At 46.0% G+C, this 26,327-nt stretch overlaps 1 protein-coding gene across 1 annotated transcript in view; it reads right to left on the bottom strand.

The window, feature by feature from the left end:
• Positions 1–26,327, bottom strand: part of DCP1B (decapping mRNA 1B) — a 61,510-nt gene that overhangs the window by 21,472 nt on the left and 13,711 nt on the right. The window contains exon 4 of the mRNA XM_054168009.1: positions 1,366–1,432. Coding sequence (XP_054023984.1) covers positions 1,366–1,432 — 67 coding nt within the window. The remainder of the gene's footprint in view (positions 1–1,365; positions 1,433–26,327) is intronic.

The following is a 26,327-nucleotide window of genomic DNA, read 5'->3' as shown; positions in this document are numbered from 1 at the left end:
CTGTTCCATTTTCCTGTATTCCTCTCCTTAGGCTGTACAGCCAATCTCTCTCCCTGCTCTCCATCTCAGGACATGTGTGTGGTTATCTTTATGGCTTGTGGGGGAGAGGTTTTCTCCTGGCCATGGCTGGCAGTGAGTTTCCAGCTACCCCACAGGGCCTGGGGAAGCCTGCAGCAGGCCTGGGTCTAGTGTGTGTGTGTGGCAGCTTGGCTGCTCTTGGGCTGCTGAGGCTGGGGGGTGTGTGGAGGTTTCTGGGGGGCTCTGGAAGGTTCTGGCCTGGTAGGTCCAGGTGAAGGACTGAGCCTAGTTTGTGAGTGCAAACCTTCTACCTGAATACCTTCTGTATATATTTGTAAATGATATTGCCATTTAAACTTCCAACCCAGTGTGGAGCATTTGTATCTCACCCCTTGGGAAGGGGAAAATATCTTCTCTGTCCTTCTGCCCTGGGCAGCTCGTGGCTCAGAGCTAGGATAAAGTTACAGCTCTAAAAAAATGTTACTGAATATGTTGATGGAATCAGCAAGATTTCAGCTCCTTCCTCCTCCAAACAAAGAAGAAAATCTGCAGAACCTAATCATAAGAAAGGGATCACTGCAAAGAAAACAAGCAGAGGGTAGAGCAGAAGAATGAGCCCTGCCCATCCTGGACATGTGAAGGAAGGCAGTGAAGAATCCACCCATGATGCTGTTAGATGAAAATACAGCTGAGAATACAGTTCTGCTTGAGATTTCAGTCTCTGACATGACTGCAGAACTGTGTAGCACACAGAGAACAACATTACTGTGTACATAAAAGAAATCAGTTCCAAGCTAATTGAAGTCTTGCTTCCAATTGGGAAAACAAAGTGAATTTTGGATACACTGCTAAGAAGTGAGGAAGCAGGAAGTCAGCCATGATGCAGACACAGGATAAAAATGACAGCAATGGTATTGTTGTGGACTGCTTTCATGCCAGCCCTGCACTTAACACTGATGCAAGGAAAAACAACAAATAAGAGCACAGCAAGATTAAAAAGGGAAATCTCCCCAAACTGGAGAGCACATTAAACCCCCAAAGAGTACAGCCCTTCACAACAGATCTCTGAGTCATCAGCAAACAAATCAGATGAACTATTATCCTCTGATGTAGCTGGAGAGCTGCATGGCAAATGAGGAAACAACAGAAAAAAAAAGGACTGCAATTCAGTAACTTTTTTCCCCCTGATGCCAGGAAAGAGAGGCACAGCGATTTTACCTGCAACCAAGTCTGTTAGTATCAGCTTAAAGCAGGCAAGCCCAACCAGCTGAGTGATGCAGTGTGCAGGTATGGACAGAAACACACATGTTCAGAACAGCACACAAGTCTTGTTGACCCAGCACTTACTTTTTCATGAGCTCTGCAATTCTTTGGCATTCTTCCTTATCATAAAACCAGATCCCATAGATGGACACTGTAAATGCACATCAAACACAAACCATCAGCAGCGGCTCAAGCACAGCACTCCCACCTGGTAGATATTGCAAAGGGGGCTGCAAAGGGGGTGTTGAATTTATTTCTGTCTTACATTTTCCCAAGCTACAAACACAGGAATGACATCCCAGATCCTCCACAATGCAAACAGATCAGAGGCATATCTCTAGGGATGGAAATTACATGCTTTTGAATCTTCCATAAAGGCAGAGGAATTTGATCCTTTTCTTCAGAACACCAAACCAGAGAGGGCTTTTTCTTTCTTTCTCTTCCTTCCTTCCTCCCTCCCTCCCTCTCTTCCTTCCTTCCTTCTCTTTCTTTCTTTCTCTTTCTTTCTTTTTCTTTTTCTTTCTTTCTTTCTTGTCACTCTTTCTTTCTTTCTCTCTTTCTTTCTCTTTCTTCTTTCTCTTTCTTTCTCTTTCTCTTTCTCTTTCTTTCTTTCTTTCTCTCTTTCTTTCTCTTTCTTTCTCTCTCTTTCTTTCTTTCTTTTCTCTCTTTCTTTCTCTCTTTCTCTCTTTCTTTCTTTCTCTTTCTCTCTTTCTTTCTTTCTTTTTCTTTCCCTCTTTCTTTCTCTCTTTCTTTTTCTTTCTTTCCTCTCTTTCTTTCTCTCTTTCTCTTTCTCTCTCTCTTTCTTTCTTTCTCTTTCTCTCTTTCTTTCTTTTCTTTCTTTCTTTCTCTTTCTTTTTTTTCTTTCTTTCTTTCTCTTTCTTTCTTTCTTTCCTTCCTTCCTTCCTTCCTTCCTTCCTTCCTTCCTTCCTTCCTTCCTTCCTTCCTTCCTTCCTTCCTTCCTTCCTTCCTTCCTTCCTTCCTTCCTCCCTCCCTCCCTCCCTCCCTCCCTCCCTCCCTCCCTCCCTTCCTTCCTTCCTTCCTTCCTTCTTTTTCTTTCTTTCTTTTTCTTTCAAACCTTTTCTCCCCTGTAATTTTTCCAGTTGTCAGATCAAATCCATTAGATTCAGGTGGCTGCCATACTGCAGCCAGTGTGGCATGCAAATGTAAGTGAGCAAGCTCTGTTCAGCTTTCAGCAGCATTCAGGACCATCTTCTGTATCACCAAAGTTGTCACAGTGGCTGGAATGCAGCTCTGCCTCCCTGTAGATTTCCTGGAATGTCTTCACCACAGAAGAAGTAATTATCTGTAGGCAGCCCCAGGATTAGCAAATCTGTATCTAAGTTCAGACCTCTGCTGCAGTAAACGCCTGCAGCTTTGCCCAGCAACAACATTTCAGTTGCACAGTAGCTCAAGATTCTCAGACTTACCACAGTGTCACAGTGTCACCAAGGTTGGAAGAGACCTCAAAGATCATCAAGTCCAACCTGGCACCACAGACCTCATGACTAGACCATGGCACCAAGTGCCACATCCAATCCTCTCTTGAACACCTCCAGGGATGGTGACTCCACCACCTCCCTGGGCAGCACATTCCAAAGGCTAACAACTCTCTCTGGGAAGAACTTTCGCCTCACCTCCAGCCTAAACTTCCCCAGGCACAGCTTGAGACTGTGTCCTCTTGTTCTGGGGCTGGTTGCTTGAGAGAAGAGGCCAAGCCCCTCCTGGCTACAACCTCCCTTCCTTGTAGAGAGCAGTAAGGTCTCCCCTGAGCCTCCTCTTCTGCAGGCTAAGCAACCCCAGCTCCCTCAGCCTCTCCTCACAGGGCTGTGCTCCAGACCCCTCCCCAGCTTTGTTGCCCTTCTCTGGACACCTTCCAGCATCTCAACATCTTTCCTAAACTGAGGAGCCCAGAACTGGACACAGGACTCAAGGTGTGGCCTAACCAGTGCAGAGTCCAGGGGCACAATGACCTCCCTTCTCCTGCTGGCCACACTATTCCTAATGCAGGCCAAGATGCCATTGGCCTTCTTGGCCCCCTGGGCACACTGCTGGCTCATGTTTAGGTGGGTGTCAATCATCACCCCCAGGTCCCTCTCTGTTTGGCAGCTCTCAGCCACTCCGACCCCAGCCTGTAGCTCTGCCTGGGGTTGTGCAGCACTAATGAGGTCATCATGAAGGTAATAGCCTGAATGGAACTGTAGTTAGAGCAGGTTCCACAATCACCATAAACAGTAAGCTTTGTTCCACTCACAACCATGGTATATGGCTCCGGTATCATGGCTTGGGACTAAATCTACCACCAAGCCTCAAAACAATCCTTCCATACCTGCAGCAGCCCCAGTTTTAACCTCAGGCACACACTTTCTGTGAGGAGATGGGAGAAGCACTTAAATGCTTAACACTGATCTTTCCCTCCCTGTTATTGCAACCTCATGCAACGTCCATGATCCTTTTACATGACATGGTAGGAAATGGGTGGCCATTGTATTTCTGCCCTGTGGTGGTTTGAAAGGAAAGGCTCTGCTTTCCCTCCCCCACTGAGAAAGAAACCACGGCTAAACCCAGTCGGAGAAATGAGATTATATTTCACAAGGAAACAGATTATATGTAACACAACAAATACAGGTATTTTACAATATATACAGGAATATACAGCAAATAAACTCTACCAGAAACCAGACCCCCCACAAAGGGGGCTTCCCCCTGTGCCCCCTTCACCCCCCTACCTCCCTTCTCCCCCAAAGAGGTAGAAGAAGAGACGAGGACGGTTAACAGGGCAGGAAAGGAAGAAAGGCCTTGCACAGGGAGTTAGTATCTTATCTTAGTTGGCCAGAATCCCAGAAGCAGATCCAGCCGAGAGGGACAGCGAAGGAAGGAAGACTGAGAGAAAGTTCCCAACTCCCCTGGGTCCAATCTCTCCTCCCACAATCCTACCAATGAAATTCGTTTAGAAAACCAAAATATTTTACAAACATTTAGCCAGTGTGCCCCTTTCTTAAAGGCACAGCGTCAAACGGCCACATGCCCCCTTCACCCTCCTGCTACACTGCACCCCACTAAGAAAGGGCAATTCACTGAATCACAGGATCACACAATCACAGAATGTTAGGGGCTGGAAGGGACCTCGAAACCTCATCCAGTCCAAACCCCTGCCACAGCAGGAGCACCTAGAGCAGGTCACACAGGAACACATCCAGGCAGGGCTTGAATATCTCCAGAGAGGGAGACTCCACAACCCCCCTGGGCAGCCTGTGCCAGGCTTCTGTCCCCTTCACAGGGTAAAAAACACATTTCCTTCTGTTTCCATGGAACTTCCTGTGCCTCAACTGCCAGCAGAGCCCTTTGTGCTGGCATTGGGCAATGATGTTCAGATACCATCTTTACAGGAATGATATAAGCACTGTGCTGCTCCTTCCACTTCGCTCAGGATCAAGCAGCAAGAGAGAGACTTGCCTGTTGAAGCTCTGCAGCACAAGGTGAGAGGACTGCAGCAAAGAATGGAAGACAAAAAAAAACCCTGCAGCTAAGGCAGCTGCCAGGCTATCTGGGAAAGCTGGATTCCATCTCTGACACTGCCCTGGAGATATTATGCAATGATACAGAAGTTGTGAAGTGTCATCTGAAGTGGCTGTCACTGATTTGACTGCATGCTTCATTTCCCTGGCACTGATTTGAGGGGTCCCAGGCTAGGGTGTGAGCTCTGAGTGCACGGCCTGCAGAAACACCAGCTACTCAGAATCACAATCAAAGCCTGTAAGAAGTGGATTTGAACATAGGAATGCTAAGTATATTGGAAAAGCTAGGCCTGAGTAATTTAAAGTCAGGGATCTTGCACTTCACTGAGCTCTGTAACTACTCTGTCCTTGGATCCTACTTTGTAAAATGAGAAGAGTAACACTTCTATTGTGACTAAGGTAAAAGAGTTCAGCTTATTCATGTCATATCAGCTGTTAGACTGATTAGTATCACAGAAAACAAGAAAAGAAGTCATTGAATAGTTCTGTCTCTAGTGCAGAACTCCAGCGGTGTATAACAAAGCAAGAGACCCTCATATCTCCCAGGCACCCAGCACCAGAACAAGAGGACACAGTCTCAAGCTGCACCAGGGGAAGTTTAGGCTGGAGGTGAGGAGAAAGTTCTTCCCAGCAAGAGAGATTGGCCATTGGGATGTGCTGGACAGGGAGGTGGTGGAGTCACCATCCCTGGAGATGTTTAGGAAGAGCCTGGATGAGGCACTTGGTGCCATGGTTGAGTTGATTAGGTGGTGTTGGGTGATAGGTTGGACTTGATGATCTAAAAGGTCTTTTCCAACCTGGTTAATTCTGTATTCTGTATTTAGAGGTAAGGTGGCCAGGGTAATGATTGTCTCATCTCACACTAGGAGCACCTAGAGCAGATCACACAGGAACACAGCCAGGCAGCTCTTGAGTATCTCGAGAGGGAGACTCCACAACCCCCCTGGGCAACCTGTGCCAGGGCTCTGTCACCCTCATGGGGAAAACATTTTCCTTCTGTTTCCATGGAACTTCCTATGCCTCAGCTTCCACCACTGCCTCTTGTGCTGGCATTGGGCATCCCCCAGCAGAGCCTGGCTCCAGCCTCTGGGCACTCACCCTGCACAGCTTTATCAACATGAGTGAGCTCACCCTCAGGCTCCTCCTCTCTCCCTCTCCAGAGGGAGCCCTCAGCTCCCTCAGGCTCTCCTCATAAGGAAGATGTTCCACTGCCTTCATCATCTTTGTGGCTCTGTGCTGGACTCTTTCAAGCAGCTCCCTGAGGTCCTTCCTGAACTGAAGGGCCCAGAACTGGACACAATATTCCAGATGTGGCCTCAGCAGGGCAGAGCAGAGGGGGAGAATAACCTCTCTTGACCTACTAACCACAGCCCTTCTAATCCACCCCAGGATGCCATTGGCCTTCTTGGCCACCAGAGCACATTGCTGGCTCATAGTCAACTTCCCATCCACTAGGACCCCCAGTTGATAAAGGTTGATAAAACTCCTGATCTGCTTACTTTGGGAACTTAAAACAGCAAAAAGGGAAAGGATGGCTTAGTAATTCCATTATTATGTATGAACAAGCAGGGGAAAAGCCAGTTATTAAAGGGGAAAGAATCCTCATCAGAGACATCTCAATGCAAACTTATGAACACATATGGAGAGTGCAAAAGTTGCTTTGCAGCTTGACATGTCAAATTCAAGTGAGGAGGGAACTGTGTGGTAGGTTTAGGCTATGCCTTTAAAATTGAGGTACAGATTTTGAGCAGAAAGGTAGAAAGATGCAAACAAATCACTCTTGGGTGTGAAAAGGAAAACTAAAGATTATTCTAAACAAATTGGCTGGGTAAATATCTGGACTAAAACAGGCTGTACCTAAACAATTCTTCCTTCTTTCCCTTTTCTTTGCTCAGGAGAGATTAACCTGCTTGTTGGCTGGCCTTGGCTGAGCTGTTTAGTTAAGTCTCACCCACTGCTTTCTCTCTGCTTCTCTCTCTCTCTCTTGGGAAAGGAGGTTAGGGGGGTGCAGTGGAATGGCTTCCCTGGTCTCTGAGCAGGGGAGCTTTCATGTTGTTTGTTAATTGCAAATATCTGTGTAATATTGTAAATCCTGGGTGTTTGGTACATTGCATTCCATCCTAGAGTGTAGTTTTTGCTTGTAAACACAGCTTCATTTGCTTCTAACAGAGTTGGTCTGGCAAAGTCAGTGCTATGGGGGAAACTTCAAGCCACCACAGAACTGCTCAAGCGACTTTCGTAACAAAACCAAACCAAACCCACCCTGAAACACTAAGAAACTATCCAACAACAACCAGCCCAACAACATGCAAGGCTCCTGCAGAATCCCTTTCCCCAGCAGCAGAAGGTTTGAGAATGGGCAATGATTTGCAGCACTGCTGAAGTCAAGAATCAGCTCCTCACCACCATCTGTTCAATTGTCCCTGGAGCTGCGCCTTGAAAATCAGCACAAGAGACAATTTTTTCCTTAAGAGGATGGACCCCAAAATATCATTGCCATCCCCTAGCAGCCAGGACAGTTGGGTGACCAATTTGCAGGCATTCAGACAGAGCCAGCAAGTATTCTGATTTCATGAGGCAAAAAAGTGGAGACATTGGAGAGAGAGTAGATTGATTATTCAATCACATCTGAGGCCCTACTGTGATAGCCTGACTCCAGGCTGACTTTTAATCAAAATCTTTCTGAAATGCCTAATGAAAAAATCATCAACTCTGTAGCAGATATAAGCAGGATTGGCAGACTGTAATGCCCCTTAAACAGCCTCAAAACTGAAGTTATATTAGTATCATAGGAAACGTTAAAGCCCGTGATCAATTTCTTTACATGAAGCTCAACAGACCTAAGAGTTCATCAGCAGGTGACCCACCTGGGGCACACCAACCCCAGGGCAAGCTACACACCTGGGCATGGGTGGCTGGAAAGCTGGGACTCAGAGAGGGACCTGGGGGCTCTGGTTGACAGTTGATTAAATAGGAGCCAGCAGTGCCCAGGTGGCCGAGAAAGCCAATGGCATCCTGGCTTGGATCAGAAACACTGTGGCCAGCAGGGACAGGCGGTGACCATCCCCCTGTGCTCACCACTGCTGAGGCTACACCTCCAGTGCTGTGTTCAACCCTGGGCCCCTCACTACAGGAAGGACATTGAGGGGCTGGAGCATGTTCAGAGAAGGGCAATGAGGCTGGAGAAGGGCCTGGAGCACCTGGGCTACGAGGAGGGGCTGAGGGAGCTGGGGGTGTTCAGGCTGGAGAAGAGGAGGCTGAGAGGAGACCTCATTGCTCTCTACAGCTCCCTGAAGGGAGGTTGGAGTGAGGAGGGGGCAGCCTCTGCTCCTCGGAGGCAAGGGACAGGAGCAGAGGGAATGGTTCCAAGATGCACCAGGGGAGGTTCAGGCTGGATGCTAGGAAATATTTCTTCCCAGGGAGGGTTCTCAGACACTGGAATGGTCTGCCCAGGGCAGTGCTGGAGCCACCATCCCTGGAGGTGTTTAAGCAGTGTGTGGAGCTGGTGCTAAGGGACATGGTTTAGTGCTGCCCCTGCAGTGCTGGGCTGAAGGTTGGACTGGCTGAGCTTGGAGGTCTCTTCCCTCTGGATGTTTTCTGTGATTCACAGCTCCTGCCACAGAGCTTTGTGAGCATTTTGGAGGGCAGCCTGCCTGAGGCATAAGAACATCCCTGCAAGCAGACTCTTCTGAAGTAGCAAGGCCAACATGCCCCAGAGGCTGCTCCATGTGGGAGAAAGAGCCTTAGGCTGAAGGAGCAGTGTCTGTGGCAGGCATAAGTGGCAGCAGCCCATGCACTGAATATTCTGCTCACTGCACCCTGCCTGCTCTCTTCAGGGGGCCATGCTGCCACCAGCCCTCCCAGCTACAGATCCTGTCCTGCAAGGCTGTGCTGAAGCAGTGACACCAATCTCTGTGCCTCTACCTGGGTAGAGCCTGCAGAATCCAGTCTCTCCCAGCTGGATGTTTTCTGTGATAATTATTCTGTTCCTTACTTTTTGGAAATGAGCCCAAAGGTCAACTGAATTTGCAGGGTTTCCCTTAACACATTCTGGTGATGCCACAAGAAATTTCCACTCACAACACAACAGCAGCATGGATGTTACCATCCAGCTGGCTTAGTGCATTTATTTTTCCCCCTCCACCACTGGCTTTCCAGCCACATTCTCTGCATCTCTGAGTCCAACTCATGATGCTGTGTGACATGGAAATTAAGTCAGGAAGTCCATAGATGTCAAACGATCAATTTCTTAAATAACAAGTTGTTCTTAATAAACTCTTTATTGTTCTCATATAAAAGTTGCTCTCACAACCCAAATGGTTCTCATTACTATTGCACAATAGACTTCTGAAATGCCCCCATCAGACTGGAGCTCCACTGCCTTTTGTAATGGAAATTACTCATCAGTCTTTCTCAAGGAGTGTAAAAGCTACTTGAAGAGGTATTAAGATAAACAAATGGTGGGTGAAAGTACTGCTCCGGTTTTGATATAGCAAAAATATAGAAAGGTAAGTGAGTAACTCTGCTGCAAGGCTAAGAACTAAATCAAATTACCCTGAGTCAACACAAGCATCCTTTCTGTGAAATAAACTCCATCAGAGAATGGCTCAGTGGAAAAAAACCCTTACTCCTCAGCACCTGAAACTCCTGCCTGCTCAACAGCTGCTTTCTACAGCACACTGTAAAACGTGTCTTCAGTGCACTAAAATGAAGCTAGGGCTTGATCTACAGGACTCATCTGAACACAACCCAAATATGCCAGCACACAGCTCTAGGCTAAATCTGCCTCTGTAACTTTGGTTAGTAGAAAAGCTTACACCAATGAAACACTATCACAAGCGGAAGAGGTGAAATTGGAAGACATGCTCTTGATTCTGTGCACATCACATATTACCTAGCAGCTAAAAGCAATGAGAACCCTCTTCAATCAAGGAGACAGCACTGCCTTTCCAATGGATCACAGGATGTTAGGGGTTGGAAGGGACCTCTGAAGATCTATGAGTCCTACCCCCCACAGAAGAGCACAATCACCTAGAGTAGGTCACACAGGAATGCATCCAGGTAGGTCTTGAAAGGCTCCAGAGAAGGAGACTCCACAACCTCTCTGGGCAGCCTGCTCCAGGGCTCTGGCACCCTCACAGTCAAGAAGCTCTTCCTCATGTTGAGGTGGAACCTCCTGTGCTGGAGTTTCCATCCAGTGCCCCTTGTCCTATCCCAGGGCACAAGCGAGCAGAGGCTGTCCCTGTCCCTTCCTTCCTGAGCCCCAGCCCTCAGCTATTGATAGCCATTGATCAGATTCCCTCTCAGTCTTCTCCTCCCCTGACTAAACAGTGCCAGGGCTCTCAGCCTCTCCTCCCCAGGCAGTGCTGCAGTCCCTTCAGCATCCTTGCAGCCCTCCCTTGGACTCTCTCCAGCAGATTCCTGTCCCTCTGGAACTGGGGAGGCCAAAAAAAAGTTTACTTTCACTTTGAAGCCCAGGCAGGAGAGCTGCTGTCACTTGCTCAATTGCCAGCTTTTTTAATTTCCTTCCTGCCTTCCACTAGGTTAAGAAAAGCAGCAGCTAATGTTTTCATGTGGGGTATCTGTGCTTCCAGTCTGCTGGGGATAAAGCCTGCTCTACTGTTTGTGCCATGCACAGCTGGCAGAGGCCTCCTCAGGATTCAAGCACTGCGGTTTTAATTTATAATTCAGTGAAATCCACGACTATGTTCCCAGTGATTTTTAAAGTGAATGCCTGAGGCACCTGCCAAGGGTTAAAGACCATGTCTGATTCCAGAACCATAGCCATCTTCAAGGTCAAATTCTCCAAACTCTGGTGATGCCCTTTTGCCCCCCAGTGAAATAGAAAAGAAGAAAGAAAGAAAAAAAGGAAAGAAAAAAAGGAAAGAAAGAAAGAAAGAAAGAAAGAAAGAAAGAAAGAAAGAAAGAAAGAAAGAAAGAAAGAAAGAAAGAAAGAGAAAGAAAGCAAGAAAGAAAAGAAAGAAAGCAAGAAAGCAAAGAAAGAAAGGCAAGAAAGCAAGAAAGGAAAGAAAGAGAGAAAGAAAAGAAAGAGAAAAGAAAGAAAGAAAGAAAGAGAAAGAAAGCAAGAAAGAAAGAAAAGAAAGAAAAGAAAGAAAAGAAAGAAAGCAAGAAAGCAAAGAAAGAAAGGCAAGAAAGCAAGAAAGGAAAGAAAAAGAGAGAAAGAAAGTGAGAAAGAGAGAAAGAAAAGAAAGAGAAAAGAAAGAAAGAAAGAAAAGAAAGAAAGCAAGAAAGCAAAGAAAGGCAAGAAAGCAAGAAAGGAAAGAAAGAGAAAGAGAAAGAAAGTGAGAAAGAGAGAAAGAAAGAAAAGAAAAAGAAAGAAAGAGAAAAGAAAGAAAGAAAGAAAGAGAAAGAAAGCAAGAAAGAAAGAAAAGAAAGAAAAGAAAGAAAAGAAAGAAAAGAAAGAAAAGAAAGAAAGCAAGAAAGCAAAGAAAGAAAGGCAAGAAAGCAAGAAAGGAAAGAAAAAGAGAGAAAGAAAGTGAGAAAGAGAGAAAGAAAAGAAAGAGAAAAGAAAGAAAGAAAGAAAAGAAAGAAAGCAAGAAAGCAAAGAAAGGCAAGAAAGCAAGAAAGGAAAGAAAGAGAAAGAGAAAGAAAGTGAGAAAGAGAGAAAGAAAGAAAAGAAAAAGAAAGAAAGAGAAAAGAAAGAAAGCAAGAAAGCAAAGAAAGGAAGGCAAGAAAGCAAGAAAGGAAAGAAAGAGAGAAATAAAGTGAGAAAGAGAGAAAGAAAAGAAAGAGGAAAGAAAGAAAGAAAGAAAAGAAAGAAAAGAAAGCAAGCAAGAAAGCAAAGAAAGAAAGGCAAGAAAGGCAAGAAAGAAAGAAAGAAAAAAAAAGAAAGAGAGAAAGTGAGAAAGAGAGAAAGAGAAAAGAAAAGAAAGAAAGAAAGAGAAAGAAAGAAAGGAAAGAAAAGAAAGCAAGAAGTAATCAAAATGTTACCCTCATATCCCCATTCAATAGCATGCTATTCTGGCTTGGGTTCTTTCCCCTGAAACCCTCAGTTTCACTATTATCAGTCTGACAAGCTGCAACTCCCAGGCTCACAGGACACTAGGGGTTGGAAGAGATCTCCAGAGATTTCCAAGTCCAGTCTCCCTGCCAGAGCAGGGCCATTGAATCCAGCACAGGTCACACAGGAACACATCCAGGCAGGGCTGGAAAGGCTCCAGAGAAGGAGACTCCCCAACCTCTCTGGGCAGCCTGCTCCAGGGCTCTGGGACCCTTAACAGTAACTCTCACAAAGTTATGAATAACTTCAAAAAGGGCTTTGTGAGGAAAACAAGCAACCTTAACTATAGATGATGTTTCTAATTCTGACTGTTGTGATCTCATCTCTTTATTTCTTCATTGCATACCTTCATATCTTAAGTAATGGAAATACACTTGCAGATGTGGCCTAAGCCCTTAACCTGCAACAGCACAAGCAGCTTATGTAATATAGATCTGTTCTTGCACCAAGGAACACCTAAGAAACATCGTAAGATTAGCAGAATTAAAGCAAAACGTTGTGCTTTTCCAGTTGGATACTCTGCACATTCCAGCAGGCTGGAGGCAGGTCATTTCTTCATTTTTTCCTACATGATCTTGACTTCCAAAAGATGGTTAGAAAAGGAATTAATTTATCTACATAGAAACAAAGGTGAGGTCAACTGTTCTTGCTGAAACCTCAAATGTTTGCCTTCTGTTTAGAGCGCATCTCCTGCATTTGCTCGCACTGATTTCCCACAGCCTATTCACAGGTTATATTCAACACATGAAGCAGCTCTGTCATGGGCTGGAGACATTCCTTCTCTTCTTGTCAGCTGTTAAATTGCCTTATCTGCAGAGCTGCCTTTGGGAATTTGGAAGCATGTATGATTGACCTTATTACTCTCTACAACTACCTGAAGGGAGGTTGTAGACAGGCAGAGGTTGGTCTCTTCTCCCAGGCAGCCAGCCCCAGAACAAGAGGACACAGTCTCAGGCTGCGCCAGGGGAGGATCAGGCTAGATGTTAGGAAGAAGTTCTACACAGAGAGAGTGATTGCCCATTGGAATGGGCTGCCTGGGGAGGTGGTGGAGTCACCATCATTGGAGGTGTTCAGGAGGAGACTTGATGGGGTGCTTGGTGCCATGGGTTAGTTGTTTAGGTGGTGTTGGATTGGTTGATGGGTTGGACACGATGATCTTGAAGGTCTCTTCCAACCTGGTTTATTCTATGTATTCTATGTATTTGTAGGGGTACAAGACACTTCCACAGGCACAGAAAGGGCTCTCACTGCTCCCTCATAACGACAGGCAAACAATAGCAGATTTTCTCCTGCTGTAGGTATGGTTGTAGGTATGTTTGAGCTGCCCTCAGAAGCTAACTTTCAGCAGGAGTCTGCACCTTGGATCCTTTATCTTTCACCCATGGGCACTGCATTTTTACAGGCTTGAGAACTGCAAGACCATTACATTTTGAAGTATTATTAACCATGTTTAAAATATCTGTTATGGCTTTTTACTTGTGTTATTTGCAACGTATTCATTCCTTTCATGAAGACACCAAAAGCACCTCTTTGAGCTACCTGGCTGCCTTTTGACTGCTGTAATTCTTTAAAAAAAAACCCACCAAACCCATCAACTATTTTGAGTATGAAAGTTGAGTTCAGGTTACTACCAACACAAGCACCTTCCTGAATTTCCTGCCTTCTTAGGATAGAATAGAATAGAATAGAATAGAACAGAAAGAATAGAATAGAAAGAACAGAACAGAACAGAACAGAATAGAATAGAATAGAATAGAATAGAATAGAATAGAATAGAATAAACCAGGTTGGAAGAGACCTTCAAGATAATCGCATCCAACCTATCAATCAATCCACCACCACCTAATCAACTAACCCATGGCACCAAGCACCCCATCAAGTCTCCTCCTGAACACCTCCAATGACGGTGACTCCACCACCTCCTCAGGCAGCCCATTCCTATGGCCAATCACTCTGTATAGAACTTCTTCCTAACCTCCAGCCTAAACCTCCCCTGGTGCAGCCTGAGACTGTGTCCTCTTGTTCTGGTACTGTCTGCCTGGGAGAAGAGACCAACCTCTGCCTGACTACAACCTCCCGTCAGGTAGTTGTAGAGAGTGATAAGGTCACCCCTGAGTTTCCTCTTCTCCAGGCTAAGCAATCCCAGCTCCCTCAGCCTCTCCTCACAGGGCTGTGTTCCAAACCCCTCACAAACTTCATTGCCCTTCTCTGGACACGCTCCAGCAAGTCAACCTCCTTCCTAAACTGAGGGGCCCAGAACTGGACACAGGACTCAAGGTGTGGCCTAACCAGAGCAGAGTACAGGGGCACAATGACCTCCCTGCTCCTGCTGGCCACACTGTTCCTGATCCAGGACAGGATGCCATTGGCCCTCCTGGCTGCCTGGGCACACTGCAGGTTCATGTTCAGCCTACCATCGACCAGCACCCCCAGGTCCCTCTCTGCCTGGCTGCTCTCAGCCACTCTGACCCCAGCCTGTAGCACAGCCTGGGGTTGCTGTGGCCAATGTGCAGAACCTGGCACTTGGATGTGTTCAATCTCCTGCCCTTGGACTCTGCCCATCTGCCCAGCCTGTCGAGGTCCCTCTGCAGAGCCTCTCTACCCTCCAGCAGATCAACTCCTGCCCCCAGCTTGGTGTCATCTGCAAATGTACTGCTGATGGACTCAATGCCCTCATCCAGATCCTCAATAAAGATGTTAAAGAGCACAGGGCCCAGCACTGATCCTTGGGGCACACCACTAGTGACTAGTTACACACAAGACATGCCCAGAGAAACAGAATGGATTCCTGATATCAAGTTTGTCACCAGGAACATGCAATTAGAGCAGTAAGCATTTCCTGCTTTCAAACCTGGAAGCCAAGAGGGAAAAAACACCCCACCAAAACACACACATCAAATCCATTTGACAGCAGCAGCCAGATATTTCACAGCAGCAGCACTGGCAGGTGCCCTGCTAGTTTGGATCCCTGATTTCACACTGATACATTTAAATTCCCATCCAAATCTGGGATTTTGCATTGGGTGATTTTCAGGACAGCAACTGCATTGTTTTCACCCAGAAAGGGAAAGTGCCTATTCCATTTGGCTTCAGAAGTCAGCAGTATTTTACTAGCTCATGCATAATCCTTCAGGAATAAAACCTATCTGTAATCATCCTCTGCTTCCTCTGTCTCTCCCCTCCTTCAGCTTTTAACTCCCTCAGTGCAAACTGGAACCTCTGCTATGTTTTCTGTCGGGAAGAGAGATGTACAGCACGTTGGTGTGAGATGAAAACAGCAGCAAAAGGCAGCACAGCACTGCAGCCAGGCGTACGGCTCCTTCCATGGAAATCCACTGGTATTTCTCTCCTTTTCAAATGAAGATGGAATCTGAAGGAGCTCTGTGTGAGGAGATGCTACACACTCCTGTGCAGAGGACTTAACACTCTAGGGTGTTAAGCAAATTAATACTGAAATGGGACAGAAAGGCAGGGACAAGAGAATCGGTGGAGCTCAAGTTGAAAGTCTGTATCCTCTCCAAGACACTGACCAGCAGCAGATGACTCACAGGAAGAATCTTCCCAGTCCCTTTATGTTGACTCCTGACCTAAAGCATGTGTCTTACATAACTTTTTTTTTTTCCCCCTTTGAGCTGCAGCACCTCTGATTGGTTTTATTCATATAAATAGCATCTCTGCTATGCAAGGGGATTACTAAAACAGGCTTCAAAAGACCCAGGGGTAGGCATGTCCAAAATGATGAAGCTAGCAGGCAAACCCCACATCTTTTTAAAAGGCTGATTTTAAGCAATGCATTATGATATGAAGACTTTCTGCTTTATTAAATCCTAACAAAGCAGGCTCTGCACTGAAAAAGCAACACCTGGGCTCCAAATGGCTGCAGCCACGAGAGCACAGCAGACAGCAAGCATGAAGCCCACTGCTGTTACTGGGTTGCACACCAGCTAAGACAAAAAAGCAAGGCTGCACTTGCAGCCTTAGTGGAATTCCAGTGGAGCAGTTGCACCATGTTTCTGTATAGAACACATTCCTTGTCCTTTAAAGGGTATGCTCTCTCATACTTGAGAAGGGTTGCTTCCTTTTATCCTCCTGCAATTGAAAAGTATTGTTTACAGCCGATTTAAGGCTTGTTTTGACGAGGAGAGAGCTGATGAGGCACTCCAGCTCTTCCATTAAATCAATAGGAGGGAGAAGTGAGCAGCTGGTGGATGTGCTGTGGGCTCCACTTGCTCCCATATTCATCTTCCACCTTCTGAGAGAAGCTTACAAATATTTTTTACATAGCTAAACACGCCTCAGAAGCCTGCGAGGGAGCGAGCTCACATTCCCAGAGAAGTTCCTGCCTGTGCCAGAAGTGAAGTCCACCTCCTAGCAGCCAAACCTCTTTTTTTTGTCAGTCACAGAGGCTATTATCAGAGAAGCCCGTGCTGATATACAGAAACCAGAGCCGGGCATGGCTCAGTGAGGTGACGAGCTGACGGGGGATGGCGCCCATTATCTCCCCTTCTCCATCCAAGCTTTCCTGAAAAACCACAGGGGGAGGAGAAGGCTCCAGCCCAGCACAAGGCACAGAGGACACGACAAGGATCAGGAGCAAAGGGGCAAGGCAAGGCAGCATAATGGAAGAGATATTGCAGAGGTTTCAAAGAGCTAGAAAATAGAGCACGTTAGAGACACTACTGTAAAGCAACATCCAGGTTTTTAGCCTCGGTACAAAGCTATTGCGTGAAGTAACTCTGAAGTGAGAGACAACTGACCAAAAGGCTTTACCTTTACTCTGGATAGAATATATACACACTCAGGTTCAGCTGCTTCAGTGCCTCTGGGAACTGGAAAATGTTTCAAGCCTTTGTTCGACAAGCCTACCACCCGCTCCCCAGCCACCAGCCAGCCGAACCCGAGACCAAGTACAAGGGGAAGCTGGTGCATGAAACTCAGCTCAACTGCTTCTACATCAAACCTGGAGGTAAGACACAACCCAGCTGCCTGCACACAACCTGTCCTGGTGTCTATCTGCCCTTTAAATGGAACAGCCTGTATGATGTATAAAACCACACTGATAACAGGCACAGCAGGGGATAATGGACTGTGAAGTTCTGTGTGTGTGATCATGTTACCACGGCATTCAGAGAACTCTGGTAGCTCTCAAATCTGTGGAGTTAAGCAGATGGATAGATGGATAGCTTCTCTTGGGAATATATTGTCTTTTGAGCATCTGATGGATGTTGCTTTCCTGGCTGGATGTGGCTGTGAGCAACCTGCTGTAGTATGAGATGTCTCTGCCCATGGCAGGGGGGTTGGAACTGGCTGAGCCTTGAGGTCCCTTCCAACCCTGCTTTGACACGAGAGAAAAAAACCAAGTTAAAAAGCTAACACTTTGACCTGAGAGAACAAAAAACCCAAGTTAAAAAGCATACCTTTCCTGCTAACACCTTGACATGAGAGAAAAACCCAGAAACCAATGCAAAAGCACTTAAGTATTAGGAGCAAAAAAACCCGTATTTAAAAATGGTGGGGTTTGCTGACTAAGAGGCTAAGAAGTTTAAAACATACAGGAGCTTGATATATTAAATGCATGTGTGTGCATGTGAGGAGACTAATCCAAAAAGAGGGTTATGCAACAGACTCCCAAAAAGCAACTACCTCTGAAGCTTCCCTTGGCGGAAGGAATAGGTAGGCACTCCCGTACGGATTCACGCTGAGCTGGATATTGTCTCCCATTTCATGCTCTACAAGGAGATGTGTATGAAGCAGAGAGCATACAGGTGGTCACATGGAAATAATCTCTTTTAAAAAATAAATAAATACATTATCTGTTCCAACTTGACCTCTTCAGCTTTCCTGCATCATCTGCCTATCTTATCTGGACAAGCTGTCTGGAATTCCCAGCGCGGGCAGTGCCCTCGCAGCAGCAGACCTCCGGACAAGCTAATATGTTGCTTAAACGCTGATACCCATAAATGGGAAACAAAGACTGTGCCTAGCAGAGATGCTCAGAACATTATACTCCTTCCATGCCATACAGAATCTGCAGGATGCTTGATATATACTTTTAATTCTAGTCCATGTACTTTTCCTACAGACTTATTTGTCCAGGCAGGGAGACAGTCCCACCATACACACACCAGCAGCCATCAGAAAGCTACATAGCTTTGCTATCTTAACTCCTCAGCCTGCTTCTTCTCACATGACATACGGTTTCTCTCACCTTCAGATTGGACTCTGTCTTTCCATGTAACTAAACCCCTCAATTAGGCTTACTGCACATCTTTTTCTTGCTGCCACCTTCATCATGCAGCAGAACCACATCATTAGAGCAAAAATATGGCTGCAGTCATCATCGTTACAGCTGCCACAAGCCACTTTCCAAATGCAAAGCCTTCTAAACTGTTTGCTTTGCTCAGTCCAACTAGGACCAAACACTCCCTTGGGGGAGGACAGGGGAAGGAGAAACAACAAAAATACCCTTGTAGGAAAATCTGAATAGAAGTACCTGTGCTGGACTGGGTGGGGAGACAAGGGACATGCTTTTGAGCAGCAAAACTTGCACCTTAATCTTAAGGCCCCCACAACTGGCATGCACAATTTCCACCAAAAAACAGATCACAGTATCAGTATCACAGCATCACCAAGGTTGGAAGAGAAATGTTGTATTTAGTTTAAAAGAAAACATGAGCAATGAGGCAGGCTTGGAACAGAAGTACATTTTTGAAGACTTCCTGGTACAAACAATTTTGCTTTAACAAAAGCATAACACTGCTCCCCTTTGGGTTTGGTTGTTCAGACACTAAAAACCTAACACCTTTACTCCCCATGATAACCCCCACCAAAACACCCCAAAGTAGAATTAACCAATAGCTGCTGATCCAAAAATCATATTAAGATTTCATTTCAGCTGGGGCCTCTGCAGGTCTAACTTTCTGCTTAAAACAAGGCTAGCTGCAGGCAAGATAAAGTTAGCGAAAGAAGAACTCAGAAACTACAAATTAGCACAGGAAAGTCTCTGTGCTGCTCCTTGGCACTTTGTGTTTGGTTGGGTTTCTTTATCCTGAGCCTTTCCCTATGTTCAAAATCCACATCTGCTTCCACAGGCTCGAGCAGAGCTCTGTCACAGATTTCAAAGCCAGGCACATTGAGTTGTCTGCTCTAGAACAGGCAGGACAGCTAGCCAGTGAGATCAGAACTCCCATCCTAAAAGTCATCTGCCTTGAGCCAGCACTGCTGCATGTCCAATCACAATTAGGAATAGTGTGGCCAGCAGGAGCAGGGAAGTCATTGTGCCCTGTACTCAGCACTGGTTAGGCCACACCTTGAGTCCTGTGTCCAGTTCTGGGCCCCTCAGTTTAAGAAGGACCTTGAGACACTTGAATGTGTCCAGAGAAGGGCAACAAGGCTGGGGAGAGGCCTTGAGCACAGCCCTGTGAGGAGAGGCTGAGGGAGCTGGGGTTGCTTAGCCTGGAGAAGAGGAGGCTCAGGGGAGACCTTCTTGGTCTCTACAACTACCTGAAGGGAGGTTGTAGCCAGGAAGGGGTTGGTCTCTTCTTTCTAGCAACCAGCACAAGAACAAGAGGACACAGTCTCAAGCTGTGCCAGGGGAAGTTTAGGCTGGAGGTGAGGAGAAAGTTCTTCACCGAATGTGCTGCCCAGGGAGGTGGTGGAGTCACCATCCCTGCAGGTGTTCAAGAGGGGATTGGATGTGGCACTTGGTGCCATGGTTTAGTCATGAGGTCTGTGGTGACAGGTTGGACTCGATGATCTTTGAGGTCTCTTCCAACCTTAGCAATACTGTGACACAACCAGCTGCAAAACACTGTTTGGTGATGCCATCAAGTTCAGTAAGATCTTTCTATCTCGGCAGGCAGGCATTAAGGATTTTTAGGCAGCCCTGGAAACTGAAGAGAGGGACAGAAACCACAAACATTTCATACATAAATGCATGTGGTGTATTTACAGAAATGCAAATAAGTATCTATACTATTTCCAAGGGGCATTTCCCTTGATATGCTGAAGGAATTGTTACCATCTTCTAAGCATATTACAGTTATTAGTAGATGGAAGTAGAGGCCATGATGATGGTTAGGGGACTTGAGCATCTCCCTCATGAAGAGAGACTGGGGCTGGAGGAGAGGAGGCTGAAAGGGGATCTGATCAATGTCTATCACTATCTGAGGGGTGGGTGTCAAGTGGAGGAAGCCAAGCTCTTTTGGGTGTAATAAGCCAAGGACCAATGGATACAAACTTGAACAGAGAAGGTTTCAGCTCAACATGAGAAACTTCTTTACAGTGAGGGTGCCAGAGCCCTGGAGCAGGCTGCCCAGAGAGGTTGGAGAGTCTCCTCCTCTGGAGGCTCTCCAGCCCCACCTGGATGCATTCCTGTGCAGACTGCCCTGGGTGCTGCTGCTTTTGGCAGGGGGTTGGACTGGATGGTCTCTGGAGGTCCCTTCCAACCTCTCATGTTCAGTGATACTGTGATTCTAGAACAGTTGGGAGATGTAGTAGGAAACTAGTAATGCTTTTACATAGGCCGTGCCAAACAGGTCTAAGAGCAGGTAATTTCTGAGTGTAGGTCGAAGGGAATCAGTAAATTGAGCACTAGACAACATCTCTCTCACACACACAACATTTGTCACTATGCATCTGATAAGAAAGTTTCTTCTATTCTTTTGCTTCTCTGAAGAAAATTTGCACAGGACATTATAAAACACATAAAGAAATAGCATGCAACACGGCAGGGCTCATGCTGTGACCTTCATCTCCTGGGGTCAGAAGCAACCCTTACTACCCCATCAGGCATTTTTCAGTCTGGCTATTTTCCTTCCAAAATTTTAATAAGGAAAAACCAGTATCTGGGCTTAACAGTGCTAGCATGCCAATGCTCTCAGCAAAACTGAAGTTTCACTGTAAGCTCAGGAACATCCAGGGAAGATGGTGGTGAGCTCTGCTGCTGCTCTGCCTTGCCGGATGCAGGGGGAATTTTTATAGTGCCGAGCAAAGGAGAGCCAGGGGAGCAGGAACAAGGAGGAGTGATTGATGTGTCCAAGACAAAAATGCCTCCCAGGACAGAACCTCAGGTAAACCACAAGCATTTGTATTCTGAACAGAGGGCAGTAAGTCAGTCCAGGCAGGACTTTAGGCAAATCTGTTTAGCAAACAGCAGGCAGAGCACAACACAGCTCTAACAAGGGCAAGGCTCTCCTGCCCAAAATACAGTTGGTAGCACATAAGACTCTCAGTGGCAAGGTCGTGAGTTCAAGCCTGCAGTGGGCAGCAGTGTTCTCTCTGGGCAGCAATGTCCTCCCTTGTGGCTGAGGGAGCTGAGATTGTTTAGCCTGGAGAAGAGGAGGCTCAGGGGAGACCTCATTGCCCTCTACAACTACCTGAAAGGTGGTTGTGGCCAGGAAGGGGCTGGTCTCTTCTCCCAGGCAAGCAGCACCAGAACAAGAGGACACAGTCTCAAGCTGTGCCAGAGGAGGTTTAGGCTGGAGGTGACGAGAAAGCTCTTCACCAAGCGAATTGTTCATCATTGGAATGTGCTGCCCAGGGAGGTGGTGGAGTCCCCATCCCTGGAGGTGTTCAAGAGGGGACTGGATGTGGCACTTGGTGCCATGGTCTAGTCATGAGGTCTGTGGTGACAGGTTGGACTCGATGATCCTCGGGGTCTCTTCCAACCTTGGTGATACTTTGAAACTCTGAAATTCTACAGTTCAAGCTTTCTCTCTTCAAATGCTTTTGTTCCACATTGACAAATACTTTTCCAAAGAGTGGTAAACTACAGAATTGTTTTCTTCAACAAAAACCATGCAGGCCAGAAAAATGACTTTGCAGCCAAACTCCACCTCAACAAAAATGAAAGTTCAAAATTATCCAGCTGTGACAAAAAAACTGTGCATTCCTGAATGGTGCAGCAGCAGGAAGCCATGTTAATGTTGCTGAACCAGAAGACCAGTGAGTTTTAGAGAAAAATCATATAGAATAGATGTGATGGTTTGAAAGGAAAGGCTCTGCTTTCCCTCCCCCACTGAGAAAGAGACCACGGCTAAACCCAGTCGGAGAAATGAGAGTATATTTTACAAGGAAACAGATTCTATGTAACACAACAAATACAGGGATTTTACAATATGTACAGGAATATACAGCAAATGAACTCAACCAGAAACCAGACCCCCCACAGAGGGGGCTTCCCCCTGTGCCCCCCTTCACCCTCTACCTCCCTTCTCCCCCAAAGAGGTAGAAGAAGAGATGAGGATGGTTAGCAGGACAGGGGAAGAAGCGGACAGGCCTGTTACAGGGAGGGAGTTAGTTCTTATCTCTTGGCAAGAAGCCCAGAAGCAGATCCAGCCAAAAGGGACAGGGAAGGAAGGAAGACTGAGAGAAAGTTCCCAGCTCCCCTGGGTCCAATCTCTCCTCCCACAATTCTACCAATGAAATTTGTTTAGACTACCAAAATATTTTACAAACATTTAGCCAGTGTGCTCCTTTCTTAAAGGCACAGCGTCAAACGGTCAGAATAAAATAGAGAACATAGAACATGAGCCAGCAGTGTGCCCAGGTGGCCAAGAAGACCAAGGGCATCCTGGCCTGCATCAGGAACAGTGTGGCCAGCAGGAGCAGGGAAGTCATTCTGCCCTGTGCTCAGCACTGGTTAGGCCACACCTTGAGTCCTGTGTCCAGCTCTGGGCCCCTCAGTTTAGAAAAGATGTTGAGGTGCTGGAAGGTGTCCAGAGAAGGGCAACAAAGCTGGGGAGGGGTCTGGAGCACAGCCCTGTGAGGAGAGGCTGAGGGAGCTGGGGTTGCTTAGCCTGGAGAAGAGGAGGCTCAGGGGAGACCTTCTTGCTCTCTACAGCTACCTGAAGGGAGGTTGTAGGCAGGAGGGGGTTGGTCTCTTCTCCCAGGTAAGCAGCACCAGAACAAGGGGACACAACCTCAAGTTGTGCCAGGAGAAGTTTAGGCTGGATGTCAGGAAGAAGTTCTTCCCAGAAAGAGAGACTGGCCATGGGCATGTGCTGCCCAGGGACGTGGTGGAGTCACCATCCCTGGAAGTGTTTAGGAAGAGCCTGGATGTGGCACTTGGTGCCATGGTTTAGTTGATGAGATGGTGTTGGGTGATAGGTTGGACTTGATGATCTCCGAGGTCTTTTCTAACCTGGTCTATTCTATTCTATTCTATTCTATTCTATTCTATTCTATTCTATTCTATTCTATTCTATTCTATTCTAATATCTGCCATAAAACAGGCTGATCACTCTGCTTGCTTTGCTTGGGAGAGATTAATCTGCTTCTCAGCTGACCTCAGCTTGGCCGCATTGTTTTAGTTAAGTCTAACCCACTGCTTTCTCTCTGCTCCTTTCTCTCTTGTGGGACAGGGCAGAGTGGAGACAGTGGAATGGCTTCCCTGGCCTCTGACCAGGGGAAGTTTTGTCTCATTTGCTAATTGTAAATATCTGTATACTGTGTCCAGTTCTGGGCCCCTCAGTTTAAGAAGGACATTGAGACACTTGAAGGTGTCCAGAGAAGGGCAACAAGGCTGGGGAGAGGCCTTGAGCACAGCCCTGTGAGGAGAGGCTGAGGGAGCTGGGGTTGCTTAGCCTGGAGAAGAGGAGGCTCAGGGGAGACCTCATTGCCCTCTACAACTACCTGAAAGGTGGTTGTAGCCAGGAAGGGGTTGGTCTCTTCTCCCAGGCAACCAGCACCAGAACAAGGGGACACAGCCTCAAGCTGTGCCAGGGGAGGTTTAGACTCGAGGTGAGGAGAAAGTTCTTCACCGAATGTGCTGCCCAGGGAGGTGGTGGAGTCCGCATCCCTGGAGGTGTTCAAGAGGGGATTGGATGTGGCACTTGGTGCCATGGTCTAGTTATGAGGTCTGTGGAGACAGGTTGGACTCGATCCTTGAGGTCTTGTCCAACCTTAGTGATACTGTGACAAATCCTGGCTATTTGGTACACATTCATTGCATTCCACCGTAGAGTGGAGTCTTGCTTGTAAACACAGCTTCATTTGCTTCTAACTGAGCTGGTCTGGCATAGTTAATGCTGGAGGGGAAATTTCTACCCACCACAACCAGATCCTGTTGGCAGATAGGAACCTGAGGGATGAGGCTCTCCATTTTACACTGACATCTTTAGTCAAACCAAAACCCAAACAGAAAGCAAGCCTGGAATATCTGTGCTGCCTGTCTCAATGGAAACAATTGAGCAAGTAGCTGTTTATTGGTCAGTATGCAGGAGTCTGCATCTAAATATAAACACAAGTAAATTTAACCACCAAATGCTGCCTTCATTCTCGGATAATAACCCAGTTAAGAAGAAAGAAGAGATTTCAAACACTGAATTACAGAATATACAACATAGTAATGTAACTAAGACAATATTTGAGGGTACAAGAGACACTCTGGTATCCAAAAGACGATTGCTCTTCATGACATATTTGCTTTTACTCCTCACTCAAATTCTATTATTGCTGTCTCCTACCTTCTTTTCAGAAGTAAATGTCTAATAGCCTCCAAACTAAGATGTTCTTGACAAGAGAAATACTTCTTGCAGGGTCAGTGGGTCCTCAGAAATGCCACACAGAAGTGGGACATTTGTTACCCATTTGGTATTTTTACCAGGATGTATTTACTCAGAAGAGTGAATGGAAATGGGCCACAATAAGCCCCCAAGAAGAGGAGTTATGCTAGCTGAAAGGGCTCTAGGATGCTGTAATGTTGTATTTAAGAACCAGAAACAATACAACAATATACAGCATTAGCTTTTCCCAAACATTTTCCAACTGCTTGTCCCCAAACACATATAATGTGTTATAGACATTAGAATATAATAATACTACTACAATATAGTACATAAAATAGATTATAATTCTATTCTATTATAATTATATCAATATTATATTATATTATATTATATTATATTATATTATATTATATTATATTATATTATATTATATATACTTATGACCTACAGGAAAGAAAGCAAACAAACAACTAACCAACCAACAACCACCACAAAGCAACAGTCAAGCCACAAGCGAGACCCAAAAACTTACACTGCTTTTTGCACAGCTGGCAAACTTCCCTCTCCATCCCATTCCACCTACTTTGCAGTGTGGATGGCTGGGAAAACACTAATTTGACAGGTTTCTAAGAGCTTATGGTTGCAAGTTAACATGAAACTAGCACGAGGGTACATACACATAACGTAGGTCTAGACAGTTTTACCCACCCCAGGCTTGTCTGGACTACCACTTCCTGAACCTCTGCAGAAGCTCAAATTCAGTAGAATATGCCACATCTGACCAGGAAGCTTGGTTTAGTTTCAAACCTAGGGCTTTCATTTTTGTGGCACAGAAATGGAAAGTAACTTCCATGCCCAAACAGGTACCAGAATCTCATCAGAAATGGAACACTTGTCGATCTGCGGACACAGACTCAGGCTGCGCCAGGGGAGGTTCAGGCTGGATGTTAGGAAGAAGTTCTACACAGAGAGTGTGATTGCCCATTGGAATGGGCTGCCTGGGGAGGTGGTGGAGTCACCATCACTGGAGGTGTTCAGGAGGAGACTTGATGGGGTGCTTGGTGCCATGGGTTAGTTGTTTAGGTGGGTTGGATTGGTTGATGGGTCAGACGCAATGATCTTGAAGGTCTCTTCCAACCTGGTTTTTATTATTATTATTATTATTATCATGTCATTCTCCACTTGCTACAGCATCAAAGCACTCAATCAACCTGTATCAGATCATCATTACCATCATCATAATTACCATAGGTAGGACCCTGCACATTTTTCCTGGTAGCTGAATCCACAAAATCACAGAAACACTGAGGTTGGAAAAGCCCCTCAGGATCACCAAGTCCAACCCAGAACCCTACTCTACAAGGTCCACCCCTAAACCATCTCCCCAAGCACCACATCCAAATGACCTTTCTCAAGGTGAAGCTAGCTCTTAAGATCTGCAAATTTCATTTCCCCCAAATTCACTGTGTCCTATAAACATTCAGTGATTGAATAATAAATCAGTCAGCTCAAGAAATAATCCACTGGCCCAGCATACATCCATATACATCTGAGAGAATGCACAGTAACAAACACTTGTCAGTAAATTACTGTAGTCAATCAGAGCTAGAAAGAGAAAATGAAGTTAACTAATAGCTTACTTAAAGTTATGCATCCCTTTTGAAGTATCTCATATCAATCAGCAGAGAGTCTTAAGCAACAGGCCCCAAACACAATAAAAATCACCAAAGATTAAGGAAAAGAAGTCCTATTTATGTAGCTAAGATCATTCAATTATAGATCCCAGGCCATTTTTTAAACCCTCAAAATGATTACAGGCTCTAAACCAAACCAGAGCTACTCTCTTATTCACAGAAAGCAAGTGTCAAGAATTGGAGTTAATTATAGACCTGTAAAGACCACGTTGGAAATATCTATTTGATCCATAAGGCTTCTGCTTCTTGCTGGACAGGAGTCCTGCAGTCCTCAAAAACTGTAATTTGTGCTCCCCTCCTGGATTTG

The sequence above is a fragment of the Dryobates pubescens genome, chromosome 15, assembly GCF_014839835.1.
Source record: "Dryobates pubescens isolate bDryPub1 chromosome 15, bDryPub1.pri, whole genome shotgun sequence".
In the NCBI taxonomy this organism is placed as follows: Eukaryota; Metazoa; Chordata; class Aves; order Piciformes; family Picidae; genus Dryobates; species Dryobates pubescens.
The sequence above is the reverse complement of the archived record's forward strand: the minus strand, read 5'-3'. Positions and strand labels throughout refer to the sequence as shown.